Raw genomic sequence first — 22695 nt, 5'->3', positions numbered from 1 at the left:
GCCCGCTTGCAGCCCCACAGGGCCGGGTCTCGGGGCCGGGCGGAGCCCCCCAGCCCGCAGGGCGGAGCCGGAGCCAGGCCCACGGGCGGGGAGTTCTGTCTGTCTGTCTCTCCCCAGCCCCCTCCGCGCCCCTTCCCCCCCCGCGCTAACCTCTCCAGCTGCGCCAGGCCCCGGCAATCAGGCCGAGACCCGCCCCCCCGCAGTTGATTAAATGCTAATCCGCAGCCCCCGGCTGCCTTGGCGCTAATGAAGAGCGTTTCAATCAGCCGCGCAGGGGCCCCGGCCGGCTCGGGGAGCCGCTCCCGCGCCGGAGGTGCCGGAGCTCCGCGGCTCCCGGGCAGGGCGCGCCCAGGGCTCCAGCCGTGCGCCCGGCGGACCCCGCTGCCCGTTCGGTGGGCGGCCAGCGCTTCGCGGGGAGCAGGGCGGGCGCCGCCAGCGGGAGCCTCTCGCCTGCCGGTTGTCTGAGCTCCGGGTTTCTCGACCCGGCAGACCCGCCTCGACGGCCGCGGAGCCAGCGAGGGCGATCGCCGGGGCCCGGGGCGCGGACCAGCGACTCCCAGCCGCTCGGGGGCCGCCCGGGAGGGGACGCGAACCCACCGACCGACCGGCGCGGCCCGGCTGCCCGCCGCAGGCAGCGGAGTCACCGGGCCGGGCTCCTGCGGGTACCGCCGGGGGCGGGGTGCCGGGTCCCAGCGCCAGGCAGCCCGGCCGCTGAATCCCCCCAGCCCCCGGCCCGGCCCGGCCCCGGCGCGCCGCTCGGACCCCCCAGCCCCGCGGGGGGCAGAGCAGCCGGCGGGGGGGGGTTAATTCCCCGCCGCCCGCGCGGGATTAGGGCCGGTCTCGGGCCGGGCGGGAGGATCAAAGGGGATTAAGAACTAAATCCCCCGAGCGCGCCGCGTCCTGCGCCCCGTCCAGCCCGCGGGGCCGGAGATGCTCCGGCTGAGCCGGCGGACGCGCTCGCTGCTGGCGCTGGGGCTGACGGCGCTGGCGCTGGGCCTGGCCGTGTCGGCCTTCGCCACCAGCTACTGGTGCGAGGGGACGCACCGGGTGGTGAAGCCGCCCTGCCTGTCGGCCAGCCGGCGGGGCAGCTGCGCGCCCGGGGCGGCCAACGGCTCGGAGGCCGCGAACGCCACCCTGGAGCCCAACGCGGTGCAGTACGTCTGGGAGACGGGCGAGGACAAGTACGTGTTCCGCTCCTTCCACACCGGCTTCTGGCTCTCCTGCGAGGAGCACCGCGGAGGTACCGCCCCGCCCCGCTCCGCCCCAGAGGTGGCTGCATCTTCCGCTGGGTGCGGGGAACGGCTTCATCTCCCGCCGGGCCGGACCTGCACGCCGGCCCCCGCCCCCCATCTCCCGCCGGCCCGGCCCCCGCCCCCTGTACCCCGCCCCCCATCTCCCCCCGACCCGGCCCTACACCCCGCCCCCCATCTCCCGCCGGCCCGGCCCCCGCCTCCTGTACCCCGCCCCCCATCTCCCGCCGGCCCGGACCTGCAGCCCGGCCCCCGCCCCCCATCTCCCGTCGGACCCGGCCCTGCAACCCGGTCCCCGCCCCGCATCTTCCGCCAGGCCCGGCCCCCACCCAGCCTGCCCGGCCCTGCACCCTGCCCCACATCTCCCACCAGGCCCAGCCCCTGGCCACAGCTGGTCACATCTCCCGCTGGGCTCGGGGTCCCTGTACACCCAGCCCCTTACCCTGCCCCAGAGGGGCCTTATCTCAGCGCAGGATGAGGGGACCCCCTATAGCCAGCTTCCCTGCCCCACCCCAGCGGAGGCCGCATCTCCTGCCAGGCAAGGGGTCCCTGTATGCCCAGCGCCTTACCCCATCTCAGCACAGGGTGTGGGGGTCTCCCATAACCAGCCCCCCGGCTTACCCTAGAGGCCGCATGAGTCCTGGGCAAGGGGTCCCCGGCTAACTGGCCCCCGTGTCCCAACCCAGAGGCGGCCCCATCCCAGAACACCCCCAGCTCCAAGGTAAAGCAATGGGGGGGGGTTGGCTGCGCCCCCTTGGCCCCGCGGATCTCACCCTCTGTCCGGTTCTCTCCCCCGGCCCCAGATGAGCTCTGCCGCAGTTTCATCGAGCTGCCCCCCGAGTCGGAGAAAGGTGAGAGGCCGGCGGGACGCACCCTGGGCAGGGCCCTTCCGCCTGCCAGCCAGCGCCCTGCCCGGAGGCCCGCGGCTAGCCCGGCTCGGGGGCTTTCTCCAGGCACCATGGGGGGAGGGCCCAGCTGGCAGGGCCCCCCCGTTGCACCCCTCGAGCTGGGCAGAGTGGGGCTGGAGGGGGGAGTGAGGGCCGGAGGGGGTCAGAGGGGGCCGGGGCGGGGAGGAGGCCAGAGAGGGCTGGATGGGCGGGAGGAGGCTGGAGGGGGTCAGAGGGGGCCAGAGGAGGCCGGAGGGGTGGGAGGGGCTGTGCTCACCACAGGCTGTCCCCCAGGCGTGCTGTGGCTCTCGGTGGCATCGGAGTTCCTCTTCATCGGGCTGCTGAGTATCAGTTTCCTGCTCATGGCTCTGGACGCCACCTGCTACGCCGGTGCCATCGGCGGGCTGAAGATCAACGCCTTTGCTGCGGTCATCACCGTGCTGTCCGGTACCGAGCCCCCTACCCGCCCCCCCACCTCCCTCCCTGTCCCCTGCCCCCGGCCTCCCCCAGAGCCTTCTCCATGGTGATCGCTGTGCTGTCTGGTACCGAGCCCCCCCTGCCTCCCCCCCTGTCCCCTCTGTGCCTGTTCCCCCCGCCCTGCACCGTCCCCCCATGTCCATTATTGAACCCCATCCCCCACCCCCTCACAGCCCCAGGCCAGGCTGTGCTCACCCCGATGCTGCCGGCTGCCCCCCAAATCCCCACAGCCCCCCCATCGACCCTTCCAGTGCCACTGCCCCCCCACCGCCCCCCGCTCACTGGGTTCTGTCTGCAGGCCTCCTGGGCATGGTGGCCCACATGATGTACATGACGGTCTTCCAGGTGGCCGTCAGCCTGGGGCCCAAGGACTGGAGACCCCAGACCTGGTACTATGGCTGGTCCTTCGGGTGAGTGACGTGGGAACCTGCCAGCTCCCGCCCGGCCCCAGGATCCCCCGCTAGGCCCCTCATCAAGGGAGGGGGAGCGGAGTCCATCCAGCTGGCTGGAAGAGCCCTGGAGATGCTGGGTGGGGGTGCGCAGCTGGGGAGGGGTGAGCACGGAGCACTGGGGGACAGACAGACAGAGAGATGGAAGGACGTTGGATGGGTCTTATGAGGGGGTGGAGAGATGAATGGGGGATGAGGTGCCTGGTTGGGTGGGTGGCTCAGAGGGTGGGTGGGTAGCTTGGTAGCCAGGAGGACAGGTCAGAGAAAGAACAAATGGATGGACAGATGGACGGGGGATGAGGTGTCTGGTTGGGTGGGCGGCTCAGCTGGTGGGTAGGTAGCTTGGTAGCCAGGAGGACAGGTCAGTGGAAGGGTGGATGGATGGGGGATGAGGTGCCTGGTCGGGTGGGTGGCTCAGCTGGTGGGTAGTTTGGTGGCTGTGGGAATGGGTCAGTGGGTGGACAGAGAGATGGACAGAGGGGGGATGAGGTTCCTGGTCGGGTGGACAGCTCGGTGACGGGGCAGGTGACATGGATAGAGCAGGGGTACCCGGAGGTGGGTGTAGGGAGGCGGCTGGGGGCCCAGGGGAGGGAGACATCTGAGTTCAAAGAGTGTTTGGGGGCTGTGGGAGCTGGGGGGCGGGGGGGGCGTAGGCAGCTCATACGGCTCCCAGGCCCCTGTGCTCACCCCTCTTCCCCTCCCAGCATGGCCTGGCTCTCCTTCACGCTCTGCATGTCGGCCGCGGTGCTGACCCTCAACACCTACACCAAGACGCTGCTGGAGCTGCAGTACCGCCAGCGGGCCTATGAGCAGCAGAGCCTGCGGGTGCCCAGCCCAGCGCCCCACCTCGAGCGCCTCCTGTGGGACAAGTACATCTTCAGCATCAGCGATGCGCTGCCCTTCCCCCCAGGCCACGCCTGCCCTGCTGCTGGGGGGCACAAGGGCTGCAGGGCGGGCTGCGCTGGCCTGGCTGGGGGGCGCTGTGGGGCTGGTGACCCAGACGATGGGGAGCCCTGCTAAGGATGGGGGGGATAGGCCACATGGTCCCCTCCCTCTCTGCAGTCCTGCTCTCCCCCACTTCCAACCTCCTCCCCTCTCCCCGCCCCACTTCACGTCCTGTCCCACCCCCCCTCCTCCCACAATGTCCCTGCCCAATGGGGACACGAAGGCTGGGACAGTCCCAGGGTCAGAGCCCCCTAGTGGGATGCCAGTGGTGCAGTCCAGAGCAGCCGCAGGGTCAGAGCCCCCAGTGGGGATGCCAGTGGTGCAGTCCAGGGCAGCCTCAGGGTCAGAGCCCCCAGTGGGGACACTGGTGGTGCAGTCCAGGACAGCCTCAGGGTCAGAGCCCCCGAGTGGGGATGCCAGTGGTGCAGTCCAGGGTCAGAGCCCCCCAGTGGGGATGCCAGTGGTGCAGTCCAGAGCAGCTGCAGGGTCAGAGCCCCCCAGTGGGGATGCCAGTGGTGCAGTCCAGAGCAGCTGCAGGGTCAGAGCCCCCAGTGGGGACACCGATGGTGCAGTCCAGGGCAGCTGCAGGGTCAGAGCCCCCAGTGGGGACGCCAGTGGTGCAGGCTGGGGCAGCCGCAGGGTCAGAGCCCCCAGTGGGTGCTGGCTGGGGCAGCCGCAGGGTCAGAGCCCTCAGTGGGGATGCCAGTGGTGCAGGCTGGGGCAGCTGCAGGGTCAGAGCCCCCCAGTGGGGATGCCAGGCAGCCCAGGCCAGGGCAGCTGCAGGGTCCATCCGGGCCCATCAGTCTCCGTCCATAACCAGGAGCGATCCTGGCCCAGCAGCAGGCCCCACAGCAGGATGTGAGCGGAGACGACTCAGCTGGTGGCAGCAGCGAGGGACTCACCTTGGTGGGGAGCCAGGCACTTCTGGGCTGCCCATTGTGGGGAGAAGCTGATTTGGGGAGGCACAAGGACTATCCTGGGGGGGTGGCAGGGATTCCTTTAGGGTCACCCCAACATGACACTGAGTGGCCATAAAGGGGGGGGGTGTGTAGCTCTGCTAGCGCCCCTCCCTCCCATCCCGCAGCCCCTGCTAGCCCAGCCCTGCTGCTCCAAAAGCCCCCCCCCCCCCCCCAACCCTTAAACTGCCGCTAGGTTCTGTGGTGGCAGCTCCCAGCTGGAGAGAGCAAAGGTTGGAGCATTCGTCGGGGTGATTAAAGAAATTAAGAAGTAATCAGCCTCAGCCTGGTTCTTCCAGTGAGAGAGGTGGGGGGGGGCGGGCAGGAAGCGGGTGCTGGACTCTGAGCTGAGTGGCAATTATATGCGGCCTCACAACCCCATGGGGCCCCTGGGGGGCTTTTTGTGGGGCCAGGACAGCCACCTGGGGGGTGATGGGGGGGGCAATGCCTCAGCCCCTCCACTCCCTCTTTGTCGCTCTTGGATGTGTTGCCAGACCAGAGGGGCACAGGGGCGTAGGAACAAGGGGAGGGCTTACCCCTCTGGGTGGGGACCAAGTGGGGGCTTGGGCTTGAGTCCTCCTAGGGGTGGCTGTATGAAAAGGTTTTTAAGTCTAACCCCTGCAAAAATCCAAAGTCAATCCAGAGTCACCCCAGGGCCTACCTAAAGGAAGGACACTACCTTGGAGCACCCACGTATTTATTTATTTTTCCTAACATGAAGCCCCGAGGCCCTGGTGGTGAGAACCTACTGGCGTGGCCAGTCTCTCAGAGGGCCGAGGGTCTGCACCCCAAACTCCACTGCTGCCAGGGGGCGACTGGGGGTCAAAAGCAGCCCCAAAGCCCCATGCAATTAGGGGGTGACTCTCCCCATTCAAACCACCAGCCCTGCCCCTCTTCTGCAGGCGGGAGAGAACCCAGGCGTCCTGCCTTCCGTGCCCCTGCTCCGAGCGCTAGACGCTACGTCCCTTCCCAGAACCCAGGAGTCCGAGCGGAAGGCGTGGAGGAGGGAGGGGCTAAGGGAGGAGGAGCAAAGGGCGGGGCAAGCACAAGCCGGTTCCTCATTCAAAAGTGCCCTCGGCCAATGGGAGCGGCCCTGGCTCTCCCCGCGTGCGCGGTCTGGGCTGGAGAGAGGCGAAAGAGAAAGCGAGCAGCTGGTTGGAGGATTCGGAGCGGGGCCGCGGCCGGGGATGGAGCCCGACCCTCTCGGACCCCTGCAGCCGTCGAGTGAGCCAGGTACCGGCTGGGTTCGGATGTCAGCCCCGGGTCAATCCGGAGTCACTCCGCCTGGGCTGGGGCAGGGCTGGGTTCGGATCTCAGCCCCGGGTCAATCTGGATTCACTCTGCCTGGGCTGAGGCAGGGCTGGGTTCGAATCTCAGTGCCGGGTTAATCGGGAGTCACTCCTCCTGGGTTAGGGCAGGGTCGGGGTCGGATCTCAGCCCTGGGTCAATCCGGAGTCGCTGAGGCAGGGCTGGGTTCAAGTCTCGGTACCGGGTCAATCCAGAGTCACTCCGCCTGGGCTGGGGCAGGGCTGGGTTCGGATCTCGGTACCGGGTCAATCCGGATTCACTCCACCTGGGCTGGGGCAGGGCCGCGTTCGAATCTTAGTGCCGAGTCAAGCGGGAGTCACGGGGGCAGGGCTGGGTTCGCATCTCGACTGCAGTCCTACCTCGCCTCTTTGTGCCGTGATTGTCCCCCCGCCCCCCCCGAGGCCCTTCCTCGATCCAACTCTGGGGCCCGCACCAACCCCCCCCCGCGAGCAGCTCAGCCCGTGTAAGACAAGTTTATTGACTACTGAACTCTCCGGCCCAGCTCCCGAGTAGTCTGCCCTCTGGATTGGGGGGCTGCACGCAGGCCATCCCTGCCTCTGTCCAGGTAAACAGGATCGCCTGGGCCCCTCTCATTTGCCCTTTGTCCCAGCAGGGCAGGTCACTGACTCCTGTCTCCCTCCGCAGCCTGTTGTCCTCCCACTGTGAGCGCCGGCTGTGCCCTCCAAGCCACGTCACCGGCCTCTGGGGTCTCCATGCCCCAGATGCCCAGTTCTGAGCTGCTCCCTTCATCACCCAACTCCCTCTCCCCTTGTCAAACTGTAACCCCCAGGGACACTGAGTCCCACCCCCTCTGCACGTGAACAACCCAGCAAATCCCCCATGGAGACCCCCACCCACAACTGCCCTAAGGGAGGGCTGGCTGGGTTGGAGCTCAGCTCCCAGAGTCGTCCCGGCTGCCGGAGGTTACCCGGGCAGGGCTGGGGTTAGTTGCTGTCTCTCTGCTGTTTGGAGTGTGTGTGCTGGGATGTGTGTGAGGTGGGGCAGGGCATGGGCCTGAGGATGGGGGCCCCTTCTGGAGCACTAAGTCTGCCAGCTCCACCCCCCAAAGATGGGAAGAAACCCCCTGGGCCTGTTTCATAAAAGGCCATGTGCCACGGTGTCGGTAGGCCACACTCTCTCTTGCTCTCCCCACTGAGAGAACCCAGGAGTCCTGGCTCCTTGTTCTTCATTCTAAGCACCAGACCTGACTCCATCCCCATCTCTGAGCCTGTGACAGAGCCCAGGAGTCCTGGCTCCCAGCCCTGCTCTGATCTAACTGCTAGACCCTGCTCCTCTCCCAGAGCCAGGGAGAGAACCCAGGAGTCCTGGCTCCTCACTCCCCTGCTCTAATCCACTGGTCTCACACCCTTCCCAGAGCCGCATTGGAGCCAGCCCCGACTGCCAAGGAGAGAGCTCCCTGCTCAGCTGCTCCTGCTTCCTCTTGCACCAAGCCCCTTAAAGCCAAGCTGGGACACGGATTAGGGTGGTCCATGGGCTGGGACCACTGCCCCCACCTGGGCTGACAGAGGCTTTTGTTTCTTAGCTGCAGGTTTCGCACCACTTCCCTTCTTCCTCTGGCGTGACACCCCGGTGTCCTGGGACCTCTGTGCCTCTGTCCCAGCTGCCGAGAGCCCAGGCCCATGGGCTAACAGCCTGCTGTGGGGTGGAGAGTCTCTGGTCGTCTCCAGTTCTTCCCAGGGGCAGCCAGGGATGGCAGAGAGAGGTAAGGAGGGCTTGATCTCCGGAGCTAAGAGCAGAGGTGGGACCTACAGGAGGAAGTCGAGTGGCCGGTAGCAGTAGGAGATTGTTATCCCGGCAGCATGCGATACATTGGAGAAGCAGCACCACCCACACCCACTACTAAACTCAGCCAGTGAGCGTTAATACATGCACGTTAACATGAGTGACTAATTCAGCCTGTGGAGGAAATGGAGAAGGGTGGCATGATGACAAATTGTCCAGCCCTGGCAACGTTGCTGTCACCCTCACGCCAGTCCAAGCTGGTGTAAGTCTTACCTAGTTTTATCCCTCTTCTAGTGCCACAAGGCTGGTGCAGATGGTTGTGTCGACCAGTGTACTTTAAATAGATTTCCAGACACACCAGCTTAAAGTTTTTGCAACGGAGGCACATTTCCCTTAGTCGGTTAAAACTTTGCTTGGAATCTTCTGTACAGGTTGAACCTCTGTCGCCCGGCACCCTTGGGACCTGACTGGTGCCGGGCAAGAGCATATGCCGGATGATGGGAGGTCAGTATTATCTAGCAGCATTACCAACACTGCCGACTGAGCTCCTAGAAGACGTGTAGGGTTAAATTACAGCTAAATACAATAAACTCTTTCATACCCGGCAGCCCCAGGATCAGGAGGTTGCCAGATATTCAAATATTCTGGATAATAGAGTGGTATACCTAGCACTGCGCAGCACTGAAGAAAAACGAGATTAGATATTAAGAAATAAACAAATGCATGTGGAGTATTTTGTTTCCCGACAGCAGTAGTGTTGTACATTGTAAATTTATCCTGTATTTGTTGTATGTGTCTGTATTTCCTTTCACTATACTGTACTCATGGGAAAAAGTAACTAAAATTTACTTACGGTTAAAATGCCGGTGGTCTGCGAGTTCTGGATGATAGAATGATGGATGTGAAGGGGTTTACCGTAACTGTACAAAACGGTGAGAGCCAGGACTCGGGGCTGGAAATAAACTTTATGCGATCGTGGGAAGCTTGGCCACACCCATGATCAGGGGTCGTGGAGCTACCTAATATCAAGCCATATTACAGTTGTTGCCAGACGAGAGAGTCCCGGATTAGGCAGGTTCAACCTGTGCTTATTTAGCTTCACTCTTCCCACTGTTCTCAACCTGCTGGGTTCTCACTGTGCTTGTGTCTTCAACTCTTTCTTATGATGTTTTATCCCGGCCTTTGTTCCAGGCCAGTGGTTCTCAGCCTGGGATCCATGAAGAAAAGAAAAGCTCAATGAAAATGAACATAAAAATACATTTGAAATCAATCGCAAAGTTACAATCAATTACTTTTAAATGAAATGTCGTCTGATAATGGGATTAATCACTGTCTGAAGATCTGTGTTGTGGTTTCCTTTTTCATTTAATGACGTGTCCATAGCAGCTCAAATTGTCTTTCATGGAGGTCCCTGGACGGTTTGGAGGTCTGCAGTAGTAAAAAGGTTGGGAACCACTTGTCTAGGCATCCCTGCTGGGGCAGGGTGAGTCCCTCCCTCCTTTGTTTTGAGGGCGAGGTGTAAGTTTGGCTAGTGAATCATACCTTTGGCATTTGCCCTGTTATCTTCACAGGCCTACAGGGCAAAAAGCAACTTTCTGATTTGTGTTTATTTTTTTGGGTCTGCTACAAGCTGCAGCAGAAGCTGCATCCACAGGACACACACCAAAAGCTGGAAAATTCATTGTAATATTTTCTTTTATGCGATTAAACAGATCAGCATTACAGCTTCCATGTTAGTTACTCTAGTGTTTCTTAAACTTTTGAGACCATGGAACACCAAACACTAATTTTTTTTATGTGGAACACCTAGAAAAATTTTCTTCAAAAAAAACTGTTGTCAGATCAAAAAAACAAAACAAAAAGACAAACAACCTCATCACCAGTAAAACCAAACTGAAGTGGTATATTCTTCATTGCAATGATACCTGATTACAATTGGAAATGCACATCTTGTAAAGCTGGAAGGGACCTCATCTAATCCACACACCCCCGGTTAGGGCCAAGCACTATCTGTGACATTTATATGCCCTAGTCCCTCAGTGGCCTCTTCAAGGATTGAGCTCACAACCCTGAATTTAGCAGGCCAACATTCAAACCACTGAGCTATCCCTCTCCCTGTTGAAGCTGGTTGTAGTAACAGAAAACATAGGTTTTGTATGATTTTTCCAGCAGCTCACAGCACACCTGTGAGTTGCTCATGGATGACCACTGTTCGAAAGGACATTCATGGTCCACAGGAGACACTGAATTAATAGACAATTCACATGGCTCCTTACTCGGACAAGTCTCTTTTTTTTTTTTTCTTCTCCTTTGCCCTTTTTTGTTTTTCTCCCTTCTCCCCCCTCACCCCTTCTTGCACCTTCCCTCTTTGTGCTTCCCAGCTGGCTCCGTCTCCCCACAGCCACATCTGGATCTTGCTGGGTTTCCTTTGGCTGAGATCTGGGACAACCTGTCTCCGAATCCCCCTGCTGTCATGCTCCCCCCAGTGCCAGCTGCCTGTCTGGACCCACATGCACCATGGCTGATGTCAAGGATGAATCCAGGTGACTATGGGGTGGGGACGGTTGGTGACCAGGGGAATTATGGGTAGCTGAGGCCCTGTGTCACTGAGTCTTGGCTGGGGTTGGAGAGAGGCAAGGGTTGGATCGGACCTGGCAGATGAGCCCTCTTTGCTCCTCTGTAGGGTGACAGGTGGCGTCCCAGTGCATGCTGGGAGAACCCGGCCAATGAGCCGTCTCTACCCTACTACCCAGCTATCTTTGCCCCAGTGCATGCTGGGAAAACCTGCCCCCTGCACGTCAGCTTTGTCTTTATTCTGCTGCCCAGCTGTGTCTGTCCCAGGGCATGCTGGGAAAACCTGGCCAATGGCCTGTCTGTCTCCTGCTGCCCAGCATCTCATGGTGTCTCTGTCCCGCCAGATATGACGGACCCCCTGCCGCTAATCCACAGCACTCTGGGCTCCTATCCCAACGGCCTGCGGGTGAGCCGACTGAGGAACGCCGTGTGGCAGCGGCACAGGGTGAACCTGGAGGAGTACAGCCAGCGATGGGGATATCTGAACACCCTGGACTATCTGAGAGTGCTGCCTGGGATCAGCCTGCAGGGGCAGGCGAAAGGGGACAAGTGTCTTGTCAAGTTCCACACAGGTGAGAAGAGTCGGGGGGTCCAGGCACCTGGACTGACCTGGTCTTGGTTGAGGGTGAGGACAGGTTATCCCACAGCTCACACCAATGGGCATCCTGCACCTTCCTCTGAGGTCCACTAGTCTTACCAGATTTGCCCGTTACTCTGAGGTGTGCTTATTTATTTGAGGTCACGGGGGTGGGGGGGGAGATGAACAATTCTATCGGTGTGCTGCTTGCGACACTAGTGTTCCTAAGGAGTTTTACGTCTCCCTTCTCTGAGTTCCCTCTCAATGGAGCTATTCTGCCTGACCCCGGGTCCAAAGAATTAAGTTCTTCACACACGTGCACGCACACGCACGCACTTGTGCACGTGCACGTGCACATGCACCCTCTCTCTCTGCCAGAGCTCGTCTGAGAGGACGGGTTAATCAGCACTTACAAGCTGACACCTTCCTTATATGTCCGTGTCCTCAGTGGGCTGGTTGCACAGCAGTGCCAAGCTGTGGCCCTTATGTGCCCTTGGAGTCAGTGGCTGGGGTGAACAGCACTCTCAGCTGCCACCCTCATGTGCCACCCGGTTCAGCACCCCCTGCCCGATTCCCCCCTTTCCCAGCATGACCGTTCTACTAGTAACCCACTCGATGGGCAAACCCCACATGACTTCTGGGCACCACAGGGATCTCTTAGCTTAGGTACAAGAAGTGTTGGTGCAGAGTGAATGGGGAAGCCAAAGCAACCCCCCTGAGGAAGAGTGAGCCAGAGAGGAAGAAAAGGAGAGAGAAGCAACCAGTGTAATAATGAATGTTATTTATTTCTGGGTGGTGAATAGCTATTGAACAGTCACAATAGTAAATAAACTGATTACAAATGTTAGGGCTAGCAAACCATAGCACTGATTACATAAGGGAAGGTCAGGAGGCTATGCTGGGGGGCTTTGGGGGTGAGGGAAGAGAGAGAGAGAAAGAGATCTCTGTGGAGCTTACACTGATCAGGGTCCCAGATGGTGGTGGTAGCTGGGGGACCCAGAGGGCAGGAGACAAGCAGAGTCCCCCCTGCAGCAGGATCAGGCGTGAATTGTTGAATTCTGAATAAAACTGATGTAGAGTTTATATCCAGGCATCAACAGGGGTAGGTGTTTCGGTAGAGATAGGACAGTGGTGCAAGAAGAACATTGGGTTTGATTATGGGTAAACCGAGGCGAGACAGTAGAGACAGATCACGCCTGGCTGCGGGTGATGTTCCTTGAAGGAGCTCACAATGCAGCTGGGCGGTTCCAGTGGTTTGGGTATCAGTAGGATCCATTACTACCACTTCAATCTCCCTGGACACTCAGAAACAGATTTAAAAGTCGCAGTCCTACAACTAAAAACAAACATCAGATGGAGAGAGAAACCTCTGAGCTGCAATTCATTTGCAAATTTGACTCCATCAACCAAGGACTGAACCGAGACTGGGAGTGGCTGGCCCCTTACAAAAGCAGCTTCTCTGCTCTGGATGTTCACACCTCCACATTAACTACTGATAATGGGCCACATCCCCCCAACTGAACTGACTTCATTTCTCCTCTCTTGATGTTCACAACTCCACATTAACTGCCGGTGATGGGCCATTTCCACCCTGACTGAATAGACCTTGTCAGCTCTGGCCCTTCCCTTGACTGAGACCCCTCTTTAAGTCCTCCTCTGACACCCCCCCCTCACGCATCTGACGAAGCGGGTCTGTGCCCATGAAAGCTGATGCTCCAAAATGCCTGTTAGTCTATAAGGTGCCACAGGACTTCTTGTTGTTTTTGAAGATACAGACTAACACGGCTGCATGTCTGTTACTAGGATTGGTCTGGTAATGACTAATTTGGGTGTGTGCAGGTCTGGATCAATTAGCACCTGGAGCAGAGATTTCCCATCAGGCAGTGCTTCTCCGCTTCCGGTGTCCCAGAGTTCAGTGCGATTCCGGCTTTGGAAGAGCTGGTCTCCATTCTTTATGCTAATGGAGATGTCCTCCTGTTCTGTCGTCAGTGCAGATGAGGCTGGGGGCATTTCCTTCATCCACCCACCCTTGCTAGTGGGATTTAGGTGTGTCCATCCCTGCCAATTTCAGTGCTTTGTCTTTGGTTCCAACAGAGGCTCTGGGGACAGGGATTTGTTTTCCAGGAGTGTCACTTTGTGGCTCCCCAGGAACAGAGGGCTGACACTAAACACTGAGCTGGGAGGTGACACTAGCCTACATAGTCCTTTGGGCTCCCCTGGCTGCTTCATGGGGTGTGTGGGGCGGGGGGGGGGGGGGGGTGAACTGCTGCCACCTGGTGGCCACATGAGGGACACTGGTCTGTGATGTTAGTGAGGATGACACGGTGTCCACATGGATGCGACGTGTCGACAGGTGTGGCTTTCTGGGCTGCCTTGCAGTGCCCACGCGGACAGGACAATGGATATAGCTCTCCAGGTCGGGATGTGTGCTGCTGAGACAAGGAGCCAGGGCCGTGGGTGTGCAAGCCATTTGCTAACCCCGGTGGTTGTAGCGCGTAGATGTAACCTAGGGGGCAGCGAGGGTCAAACCCGATTGCAGGTTGTTTAAGTGAGACGGATTCAGAGCAGGTTGCCCAGGCGTGAGGCTGCAGGGACAATAGCACATATCAGGCTGTCTTTGGCCTCTGGGTTATTAACACGTGCCCTTCCTTTCTGCTGAGATATTTCTCGCCCAAAGGCTGGTCTGGCCCAGCGAGCTGGGATTTCAGGAGGGTTTCCTGCTGGCGAAGTACCTCCTCCATAATGCATACAATCTTGGGCCCATTTCTTCTCTTGTGGGCTGTATCTATGCAGTGCATCCAATTGCACGGTCTAGCTGAACAAGCCCGAGCGTTTATCTGCTTGCAGATCGAGGCCTTTCTGTACAGGGTGAATCTCTCCCATCCGGGACACTCCCGTTCGGCAACGTCCATAACACGGCGTGGTTTGAGTTAGCTGGACGATCACGTCTCGTGGGGGTGGCCGAGTTTCCTGGGGTCCCATGAAGTTTGTTTCCAGTCCTGGCTTTCTGTGCTGTTCTTTAGCTGTAATTTACCCCTCCAAGCTTTCTCAGAGCCCAGTAAGCAGTGGAAGGTTGATGATGTGGCTAGACAATACTGACCTCCCATGGTCTGGCGTATTCTCTTGTCCGGCACTGGTCAGGTCCCGAGGGAGCCGGATTAGAGAAGTTCAGTCTGTATCTTCAGCTCAGCTCAGCCAGGTGCTATCAGAGTCTTTTCTCAGAAGTTCTTATGTCTTTGTAAAGGCTCAGGTTTATACCTGCTCCAGCCTGTAAACACAGCAGGGTCAGGTGGGAAGCTGCTGATTGATTTGCTCTTGATTGAGTCAGCCGCCGGGCTGCCCTACCTCAGCAGATGGTCTTTCCTTCTGGCTCTTACTTACTCTTCCCTGTATAAACACCTTCTGCTACACTGGCCAGATCTCAGCTTGTAGGAGGTCCCCCTTTGAGGGTGTGTCAGGGATTGGCCAAACTAAAGCGTACGTCAGTCTGTAGATCGTGTGCAGGTTTTAACATTCGTTTCAATATAACGCTTCCCCCTGGCCGGGCACCTCTGCTTCACCCTGCCCAGGGATTTTGCCTCTGCCACAGTGCAGGGTATCTCTGCCACAAGGAAACGCCTCCTGCCCTCCCAGGGCAGGTCCCAGAGCAGCTTGCAGAGCGTTGTGGGAGCTGCGATCCTATCAAGGAGGCCTGGCCGTACAGCGCAATGTGTTTGTACGAGGAGGGGTGCGAGGGGGGTGTGTGTGGTACAACCCCAGTGACTTTTCTGAAGGGAAATATTTTGATTTTCGATTTTTCTAATGAAAACTTGAGATTTTTCCATGGAAGATGTAGGAGGAAGTGACTTTTTTCAATCTTTTTCTCCTGGACAGACGTGTTTGTTTCTTTTTTCTTTTTCTTTTTTTTTTTTGGTTGTTCTTTTTACCTTCGCCTTTTATTCTCCTGTTGTTCCTCTTTTTATCTCTTTCCTTTGTTTCCCACCCCTTTGTTGCTCTTTTTCTTCCGTTCTCTTCCTATCTCACCCCTTTTCTCCCCTCAGCTGGATCTGTCTCCCCGCTGCCACCTCTGGACCCTGATGGGTTTCCTTCACCCGAGCTCTGGATCGCGCCTCCCCCCAGTGCCACCCCTGATCCTGCTCCACCCTCCATGGCTGCTGCCTGCCTGGGTCCCACCAGTGTGCCCCCAACCTCAGAAACAAATCCAGGTGAGGCCCTGAGGAAGGTGGCTGCTGCCTGCCCTGGGGGATTCTGGGTAGTTAGGGTCCTGCATCGTGGTTGATACTGGTTCACAGTCTGGTTAGAAGAGCCTGAGCAGAGAGGCAAAGGGCTGGACCAGGCCCAGAGGCTACTTACTCCATGTTCTACCCGAAGGAGGCAGATGGTGTCCCAGGACAGAGTGGGCAAACCTAGCCAACCACATTTCTGCCCAGTTGTCTCTGCCCTGGGACATGCTGGAAAAATCTGACCAAGGGTCTATATCTTACCACCCGTCCACCTCCACCCCAGGGCATGCTGGGAAAACCTGGCCCATGGCCTGTCCCTATTTGACCACCCAGCCACCTGCACTGAGGCATGCTGGGAAAAACCTGGCCCACACACTGTCTCTGGTTGGCGCGCTCCAAGCCTGTGGGTTTGGGGGCTCATAGGCTGGCTGGGCTCCCCCTTTCCACCACTCATCCCGCCGTCCCTCCCTCTCTCAGCACGGTTGGGTGAAATCCAGGCCCACGTCTCTGCCATCCTGAGCTGCTGCCCCAACGGCCTGCGGGTGAAGTTGCTGGTGAAGAGGCTGCTGAAGGAGCACAGGGTGGACCTGTTGGCCATCAGCCCGGACAGGGGCTATCGGGGAGTCGTGTCGTTCCTCCGGCAGGTGCCGGGCATCGAACTCTGGAAGCCAGAGAAGGGAAGAAAGAGCCATGCCCTGAGCTGTACCTTTATGAAGGGTGAGTGGGGAGAGGGCTCCTCGTGGGGCTGCCCTGCCCCCACCGCCTTCCTGAGTGGGGCGAGCCCCTGGCCAAAGGCATGTGGCCTGCCTGTGACCAGCTGTTTCTACCCCAGGGCATTCTGGGAAAACTGGCCGGTAGCTTCTGTGCACACAGATGTCTCTACCCCAGGGCATGCTGGGAAAACCTGGCCAATGGGCTGTATGTCTCCTGCTGCCCAGTGTCTCTCATGGTGTCTCTGTCTCATCAGATGTTGCAGACCCCCTGCCGCTACTCCAGAGCATCCTGGGCTCCTACCCCAACGGCCTGCGGGTGATCAGCTTGAGTAAGGCCATGTGGCGGCAGCATGGGGTGAACCTGGAGGAGTACAGCCAGCGATGGGGCTATCAGAACACCCTGGACTATCTGAGAGGGCTGCCTGGGATCAGCCTGCAGGGGAAGGAGAAAGGAAACAAGTGTCTTGTCAAGCTCCACACAGGTGAGGACAGATGGAGGGGTTCCAGGCCCTAGGAGTGACCTGGTCTTGGGTAAGGGTGAGGACAGGTTATCCCACTGCTCACACCAATGGGCACTATGTACCTTACGCTGTGGCCCACTAGCATATCCTCCCTACCCCCACTGTGAGATTTCATCTCCCCAATGCGCCCAACCACAGCTATCCAGTACCATCTCCCTTCCCCAAGAGTAGAGACTGTGGTGCATTCTGGGACATGTAGTCTGACCAGGCATCTTGGGCTATAGAGGAGAATGGGAGGAGTCAAGCTTTGGAGCTACAGCTCCCATGTGGCACCACAGTGATTTTGCTAAAGGAAAATAGCTCTGTGTGTGCGCGCGCGCGCATTTTAACTGAAAACTTGAAATGTTCTGTGGAAACAACCCTATTGTGAGTCTTTCTCACGTTTTGATGACCGTTGACGTTTTTCTGTTTTCTTGATCCAAATGACTTTTTCTCCCTCACATTTTGTTGTTTGAAAATGTTATGTGTTTATTGATTCGCAAATACCCGAGAACTTTTAAAAGTTCTTAGCCACAAAGTTAGTTACCTAATAAATAAAATTGTTTGCCCTTAAGGCGCTCCAGGACAGCTAGGTTTTTCTCTCTTGTGAATATGCAGACTCACATGGCAACCCCTCTGTGACCTTTCTCCCTTCCACATGAGCCATCCTTTCTCTGCTTTTTTGCCAAAGCCAGGTTTTCCCTTTGTATTTTTTTAACAAAAGTGACTTTTTTCTTCCCCATTGTTTGAGACACAAGCCACTTCTTCTCTTCTCTCTTTTCTGAGAAAAGCAACATCTTTTTTCTCTCATTGCCTGGACCCAAGTGGCATTTTTCCTACGATGTTTTATGACAGCAGCCACTTTCCCCACTCAGTTTCTCCTTCCCTCCTCCGCTCCCATCACAAAGAGTGACACTTTGTCCCCTTGAGGCGGGTCTGCACGTAAAATGGCAGTTGACGGAGCTCTGGCGCTCAGAGGTGAGCACAAGGCAGACTCCGAGCCCCAGAGTCTGAGCTGCGCTGGTTGCGGCGTGGGCACAGCTGGCTGAGGATGACCGTGTCCATCGACACAGCCCCTGTTCGGCGAGCCGTGTTTCTTGACTGCCCCATCGGAGCGGCGCGGTGGCAGAAGTGCGGCCCTGTGGTCGCGTCATGGTGCGGTCTGTGGTAGAGGTGCGACCTCCAAGACTTCCAGACAGAATGGAGGTTTATTATTATTATTTCTCCCTCTGAAGCTGGAGCAAAGCCTGCAGCCCCGCAGGTGCTCTGAGCAAAGCGACTCCGTCTGGGCTTTGTACGAAGATGTGGTTTGGTTATTTGGGAAACGTGTGGCTATTTTGCTGCCTTTTGCCGCCAGACTATGCTGGGAAGGGCGGAGGGGCAGCTGGGCTGGGGAGAGACAGCTGGGTCTGCTGGTGCGGGGTGGGAGCAGAGTAAGGTGTCTGGTGGCGGGAGCTGAGGGGAGCCGTCGCAGGAGCTGGGGTGGGGGTGGGGGCGTGCGTCCTTGTCCTTTCACTCCTACTGAGATGCTCTTGTTCTTTCTTCCTACTTTAGGTGTTGCCGTGACGCCCCCCACCCCACAGCCCCCCCTGGACTCTGCTGTCCCATCGGCCTGTCCCAGCAGCAGCCCCCTGCCTGAGGACGCCTTGCAGCCCAGGGACGATGAGCTGAGAGGGGCAGCGGGGGAGTCACCCGGTGAGCCACCCAGCCGTCCCCTCGGCCAGGTCACCGCGTGTGGGGCATGAGCCTGGGGGGAGCCTTGGTTAAGCCAGGCTCCTGAGGGCCAGCGCTGGTGCCATGGAGCGTGAGCTCCCATCTGACCCTCGAGAAGGGCTCTGTGGGGCTGTCATGCCCCAGTTTGGCCCGATACCTGAGCTTCCCTCGCCCATGGCTGGAGGTGCTATGGGGCAGGGCACGCTGGGGGGAGGTTGCTTGGGGGGAGGTGCCCTTGGCACTGGGGAGGCCTGCTGAGGGGTGTCGTTTGTGGGGGCGAAGGAGGAGGTGGGGGCTGAGGGAGGTCACAGGTGGGTCCGTAGTAGAGACACGACCTCCGGGGTTTTCCAGCCGAGTTGAGTTTTATTTTGATTATTTTTCCCTCTGATGTTTGACCAAAGCTCCGGCCCGGCAGATTCTCTGAACAAAATGACTCCAAAGCCTGTCCCTGTGTCACCACCCAGCCACCTGCCCCAGGGCATGCTGGGAAAACCTGGCCCACACACTGTCTCTGGTTGGCGTTCTCCAAGACTGTGGGTCTGGGGGCTCGTAGGCTGGCAGAGCTCCCCCTTTCCACCGCTCATCCCCACCGCCCCTCTCTCTCTCAGCACGGTTGGATGAAATCCAGGCCCACGTCTCTGCCTTCCTGAGCTGCTGCCCCAAGGGCCTGCGGGTGAAGATGCTGGTGAAGAGGCTGCTGAAGGAGCGCGGGGTGGACCTGTTGGCCATCAGCCCGGACAGGGGCTATCAGGGAGTCGTGTCGTTCCTCCAGCAGGTGCCAGGCATCGAACTCTGGAACCCAGAGAAGGGAGAGAAGAGCCACGCCCTGAGCTGTACCTTTAAGAAGGGTGAGGGGACAGAGGGCTCCTTGTGGGACCACCCTGGCCTGACACCTCTCCTGAGTGGGGAGAGCCCCTGGCCAAAAGTATGAGGCAAAACATGACCGGTGGCTTCTGTGCTCCAGGGCGTGATGTGAAATCCTGGCCAATGGGCTGTCTGTCTCCTACTGCGCAGTGTGTCTCACGGTTGTCTCTGTCCTGTCAGATGTTGCAGACCCGCTGCCGCTAATCCACAGCTCCCTGGGCTCCTACCCCAACGGCCTGCGGGTGATCAGACTGAGAAAGGTCATGTGGCAGCGGCACGGGGTGAACCTGGAGGAGTACAGCCAGCGATGGGGATATCTGAACGCCCTGGACTATCTGAGAGGGCTGCCTGGGATCAGCCTGCAGGGGCTGGAGAAAAATGAATTGTGTCTTGTCAAGCTTCATGCAGGTGAGAAAAAATGGACGGGTTCCAGGCACCAGAACTGACCTGGTCTTGGTTAAGGATGAGGGCAGGTTATCCCACAGCTGACACCAATGGGCACCCTTCACCTTCCTCTGTGCCCTACTAGCATATATGGCCTTTTAGGCTCCCTCCCCACCCCCAATGTGAAATTTCATCTCCTACAATGCACCCTGTGATTTTTCAGCGCCCACCATCTCCCTCGCCAAGAATAGAGAGTGTGGTGCATTCTGGGAGATGTAGTCTAACCAGGCATCCTGGGCTATAGATAAGAATGGGAGAAGTGAAACTTAGGAGGTACCACTCCCACGAGGCACCACATTGACTTTGCTAAAGTGAAATAACTCTGTTTTGTTGTCATGCTTTTGAACTGAAAACTTGAGATTTTCTCTGGAAACTGAGCCCCAATGTGAGACTTTCTCACGGTTCCTTCACAACTGACTTTTTTTCTGTTTTCTTGATCCAAATGACTTTTCCCCGCCTCACATGTTTTTTGAGAAGAGTGACTTTTTCTTCCTTCACTAAAAGCCAAACAGTTTTTAAGCTCCTTATCCACGAACGTTTATTACCTAATAAATAAAATTGTTTGTCTTTAAGGTGCTCCGAGGCAGCTATTTTTTTCTCTTTTCTTCTTTTATGAAACTACAGACTCACACGGCAACCCCTCTGTGACTTTTTACTCCCTTCCACACGAGCCATTCTTCCTCTGCTTTTTCGCCAAAGCCGGGTTTTCCCTCTGTATTTTTTTAACAAAAGTGACTTTTTTCTTCCCCATCGTTTGAGACACAAGCCACTTCTTCTCTTCTCTCTTTTCTGAGAAAAGCAACATCTTTTTTCTCTCATTGCCTGGACCCAAGTGGCATTTTTCCTACGATGTTTTATGACAGCAGCCACTTTCCCCACTCAGTTTCTCCTTCCCTCCTCCGCTCCCATCACAAAGAGTGACACTTTGTCCCCTTGAGGCGGGTCTGCACGTAAAATGGCAGTTGACGGAGCTCTGGCGCTCAGAGGTGAGCACGAGCCAGACTCCAAGCCCCAGAGTCTGAGCTGCGCTGGCTGCGGCGTGGGCACAGCTGGCTGAGGATGACCATGTCCATTGACACAGCCCCTGTTCGGCGAGCCGTGTTTCTCGACTGCCCCATCGGAGCGGCGCGGTGGCAGAAGTGCGGCCCTGTGGTCGCGTCATGGTGCGGTCTGTGGTAGAGGTGCGACCTCCAAGACTTCCAGACAGAATGGAGGTTTATTATTATTATTTCTCCCTCTGAAGCTGGAGCAAAGCCTGCAGCCCCGCAGGTGCTCTGAGCAAAGCGACTCCGTCTGGGCTTTGTACGAAGATGTGGTTTGGTTATTTGGGAAACGTGTGGCTATTTTGCTGCCTTTTGCCGCCAGACTATGCTGAGAAGGGCGGAGGGGCAGCTGGGCTGGGGAGAGACAGCTGGGTCTGCTGGTGCGGGGTGGGAGCAGAGTAAGGTGTCTGGTGGCAGGAGCTGGAGTGGGGGGTGCAGGCGTGCGTCCTTGTCCTTTCACTCCTACTGAGATGCTCTTGTTCTTTCTTCCCATTTTAGGTGCTGCTGTGACACGCCCCACCCCACAGCCGCCCCTGGACTCTTCTATCCCATCGGCCTGTCCCAGCAGCAACCCCCTGCCTGAGGACCCCTTGCAGCCCAGGGAAAAGGGGCTGAGAGGGGCAGTGGGGGAGCCACCTGGTGAGCCACCCAGCCGTCCCCTCGGCCAGGTCGCCACATGTGGGGTGTGAGCTTGGGGGGAGCCTCAGCCAAGCTGGGCTCCCGAGTGCCAGGGCCACGGCTCCTGAGCTCCCATCTGCCCCTTGGAAAGGACTCTGTGGGACTGTCATGCCCCAGTTTGCCCCAATACACGAACTTCCCTCACCCATGGCTGGAGGTGCTTTGGGGCAGGGCACGCTGCGGGGAGATAGTTTGGGGGGGTGTTGGTGGGGTTGGGGAGGTGCCATTGGCATTGTTGAGACCTGCCGAGGGGTGTCGTTTGTGGGGGTGAAGGAGGAGGTGGGGGCTGAGGGAGGTCATAGGTGGGTCCGAGGTAGAGACACGACCCCTGGGGTTTTCCAACAGAATCGAGTTGTATTTTTATTATTTTTCCCTCTGACGTTTGGCCAAAGCTCTGTCCTGGCAGATTCTCCGAACAAAGTGACTCCAACACTTGTCCCTGTGTACACCCCAATTTAGGAAACGCTGTAAGAGAACCCAAAAAGTGCCACCATGGTTAAACAATAAAGTAAGAGGCAGTGAAAGACAAAGAGGCACCCTTTAAAAAATGGAAGTTAAATGCTAGTGAGGAAAATAGAAAGGAACACAAACTCTGCCAAGTGAAGTGTAAAAATATAATGTGGAAGGCCCAGAAAGAATTTGAAGAACAGCTAGCCAGAGAGTCCAAAGGGAATAGCAAAAAATGTTTAAGTACATCAGAAGCAGGAAACCTTCTAAACAACATATAGGACCACTGGATGATCGCAATGCTGAAGGAGCACTGGAAGATGATAAGGCCATTGCAGAGAAACTAAATGATTTCTGTGTGTCAGTCTTCACGGATGTGAGGGAGATTCCCAAACCTGACCAATTCTTTTGGGGTAACAAATCTGATGACCTGTCTCAAATTGAGGTGTCATTAGAGGAGATATTGGAACAAATCGATTAAAGTAAACAGTTATAAGTCACCAGGACCAGATGGCATTCACCCAAGAGTTCTGAAGGAACTCAAAAGTGAAATTGCAGAACTACTAACTCTAGTTTGTAACCTGTCATTTAAATCAGCGTCTGTTCCAGATGACTGGAGGATAGCTAATGTGATGCCAATCTTTAAAAAGGGCTCCAGAAGTGATCCTGGCAATTACAGGCCAGTCAGTCTGACTTCAGTGCTGGGCAAACTGGTTGATAGTCTAGTAAAGAACAGAATTGTCAGACACATTGATGAACATAATTTGTTGGGAAGAGTCAACACGGCTTTTGTAAAGGGAAGTCGTGCCTCACCAATCTATTAGAATTTTTTGAAAGGGGCAACAAGCCTGTGGACAGGGAGAATCTGGTGGGTGTAGTGTACCTAGATTTTCAGAAAGCCTTT

The 22695-nt window shown here is 57.7% G+C and overlaps 2 protein-coding genes across 3 annotated transcripts in view; both read left to right on the top strand.

Annotated features, from left to right (window-relative positions):
* Nucleotides 1-246: 246 nt before the first annotated feature.
* On the top strand, nt 247-4195 carry LOC142025273 (germ cell-specific gene 1-like protein). Its single transcript, XM_075017899.1, has 7 exons — nt 247-313; nt 490-662; nt 916-1240; nt 2054-2101; nt 2432-2584; nt 2913-3024; nt 3768-4195. The coding sequence occupies exons 1-7, from the start codon at nt 247-249 to the stop codon at nt 4081-4083; spliced, it is 1194 nt and encodes a 397-aa protein (XP_074874000.1). The 3' UTR covers nt 4084-4195.
* A 1930-nt stretch (nt 4196-6125) lies between these two features.
* Nucleotides 6126-22695, top strand: part of LOC142024733 (uncharacterized) — a 30970-nt gene continuing 14400 nt past the window's right edge. For both annotated transcript variants that reach the window (XM_075016912.1, XM_075016911.1), the window contains exons 1-11: nt 6126-6197; nt 7816-7995; nt 10397-10558; nt 10934-11161; nt 15207-15371; nt 15867-16106; nt 16357-16584; nt 18157-18297; nt 18924-19163; nt 19360-19587; nt 21165-21305. In XM_075016912.1, the coding sequence (XP_074873013.1) occupies nt 6152-6197; nt 7816-7995; nt 10397-10558; nt 10934-11161; nt 15207-15371; nt 15867-16106; nt 16357-16584; nt 18157-18297; nt 18924-19163; nt 19360-19587; nt 21165-21305 (1999 nt within the window). In that variant the 5' untranslated portion in view covers nt 6126-6151. The remainder of the gene's footprint in view (nt 6198-7815; nt 7996-10396; nt 10559-10933; nt 11162-15206; nt 15372-15866; nt 16107-16356; nt 16585-18156; nt 18298-18923; nt 19164-19359; nt 19588-21164; nt 21306-22695) is intronic.

The sequence above is a fragment of the Carettochelys insculpta genome, chromosome 22, assembly GCF_033958435.1.
Source record: "Carettochelys insculpta isolate YL-2023 chromosome 22, ASM3395843v1, whole genome shotgun sequence".
Classification (NCBI taxonomy): domain Eukaryota; kingdom Metazoa; phylum Chordata; order Testudines; family Carettochelyidae; genus Carettochelys; species Carettochelys insculpta.
Note: the sequence above shows the minus strand (reverse complement) of the source record. Positions and strands in the feature narration are given on the sequence as shown.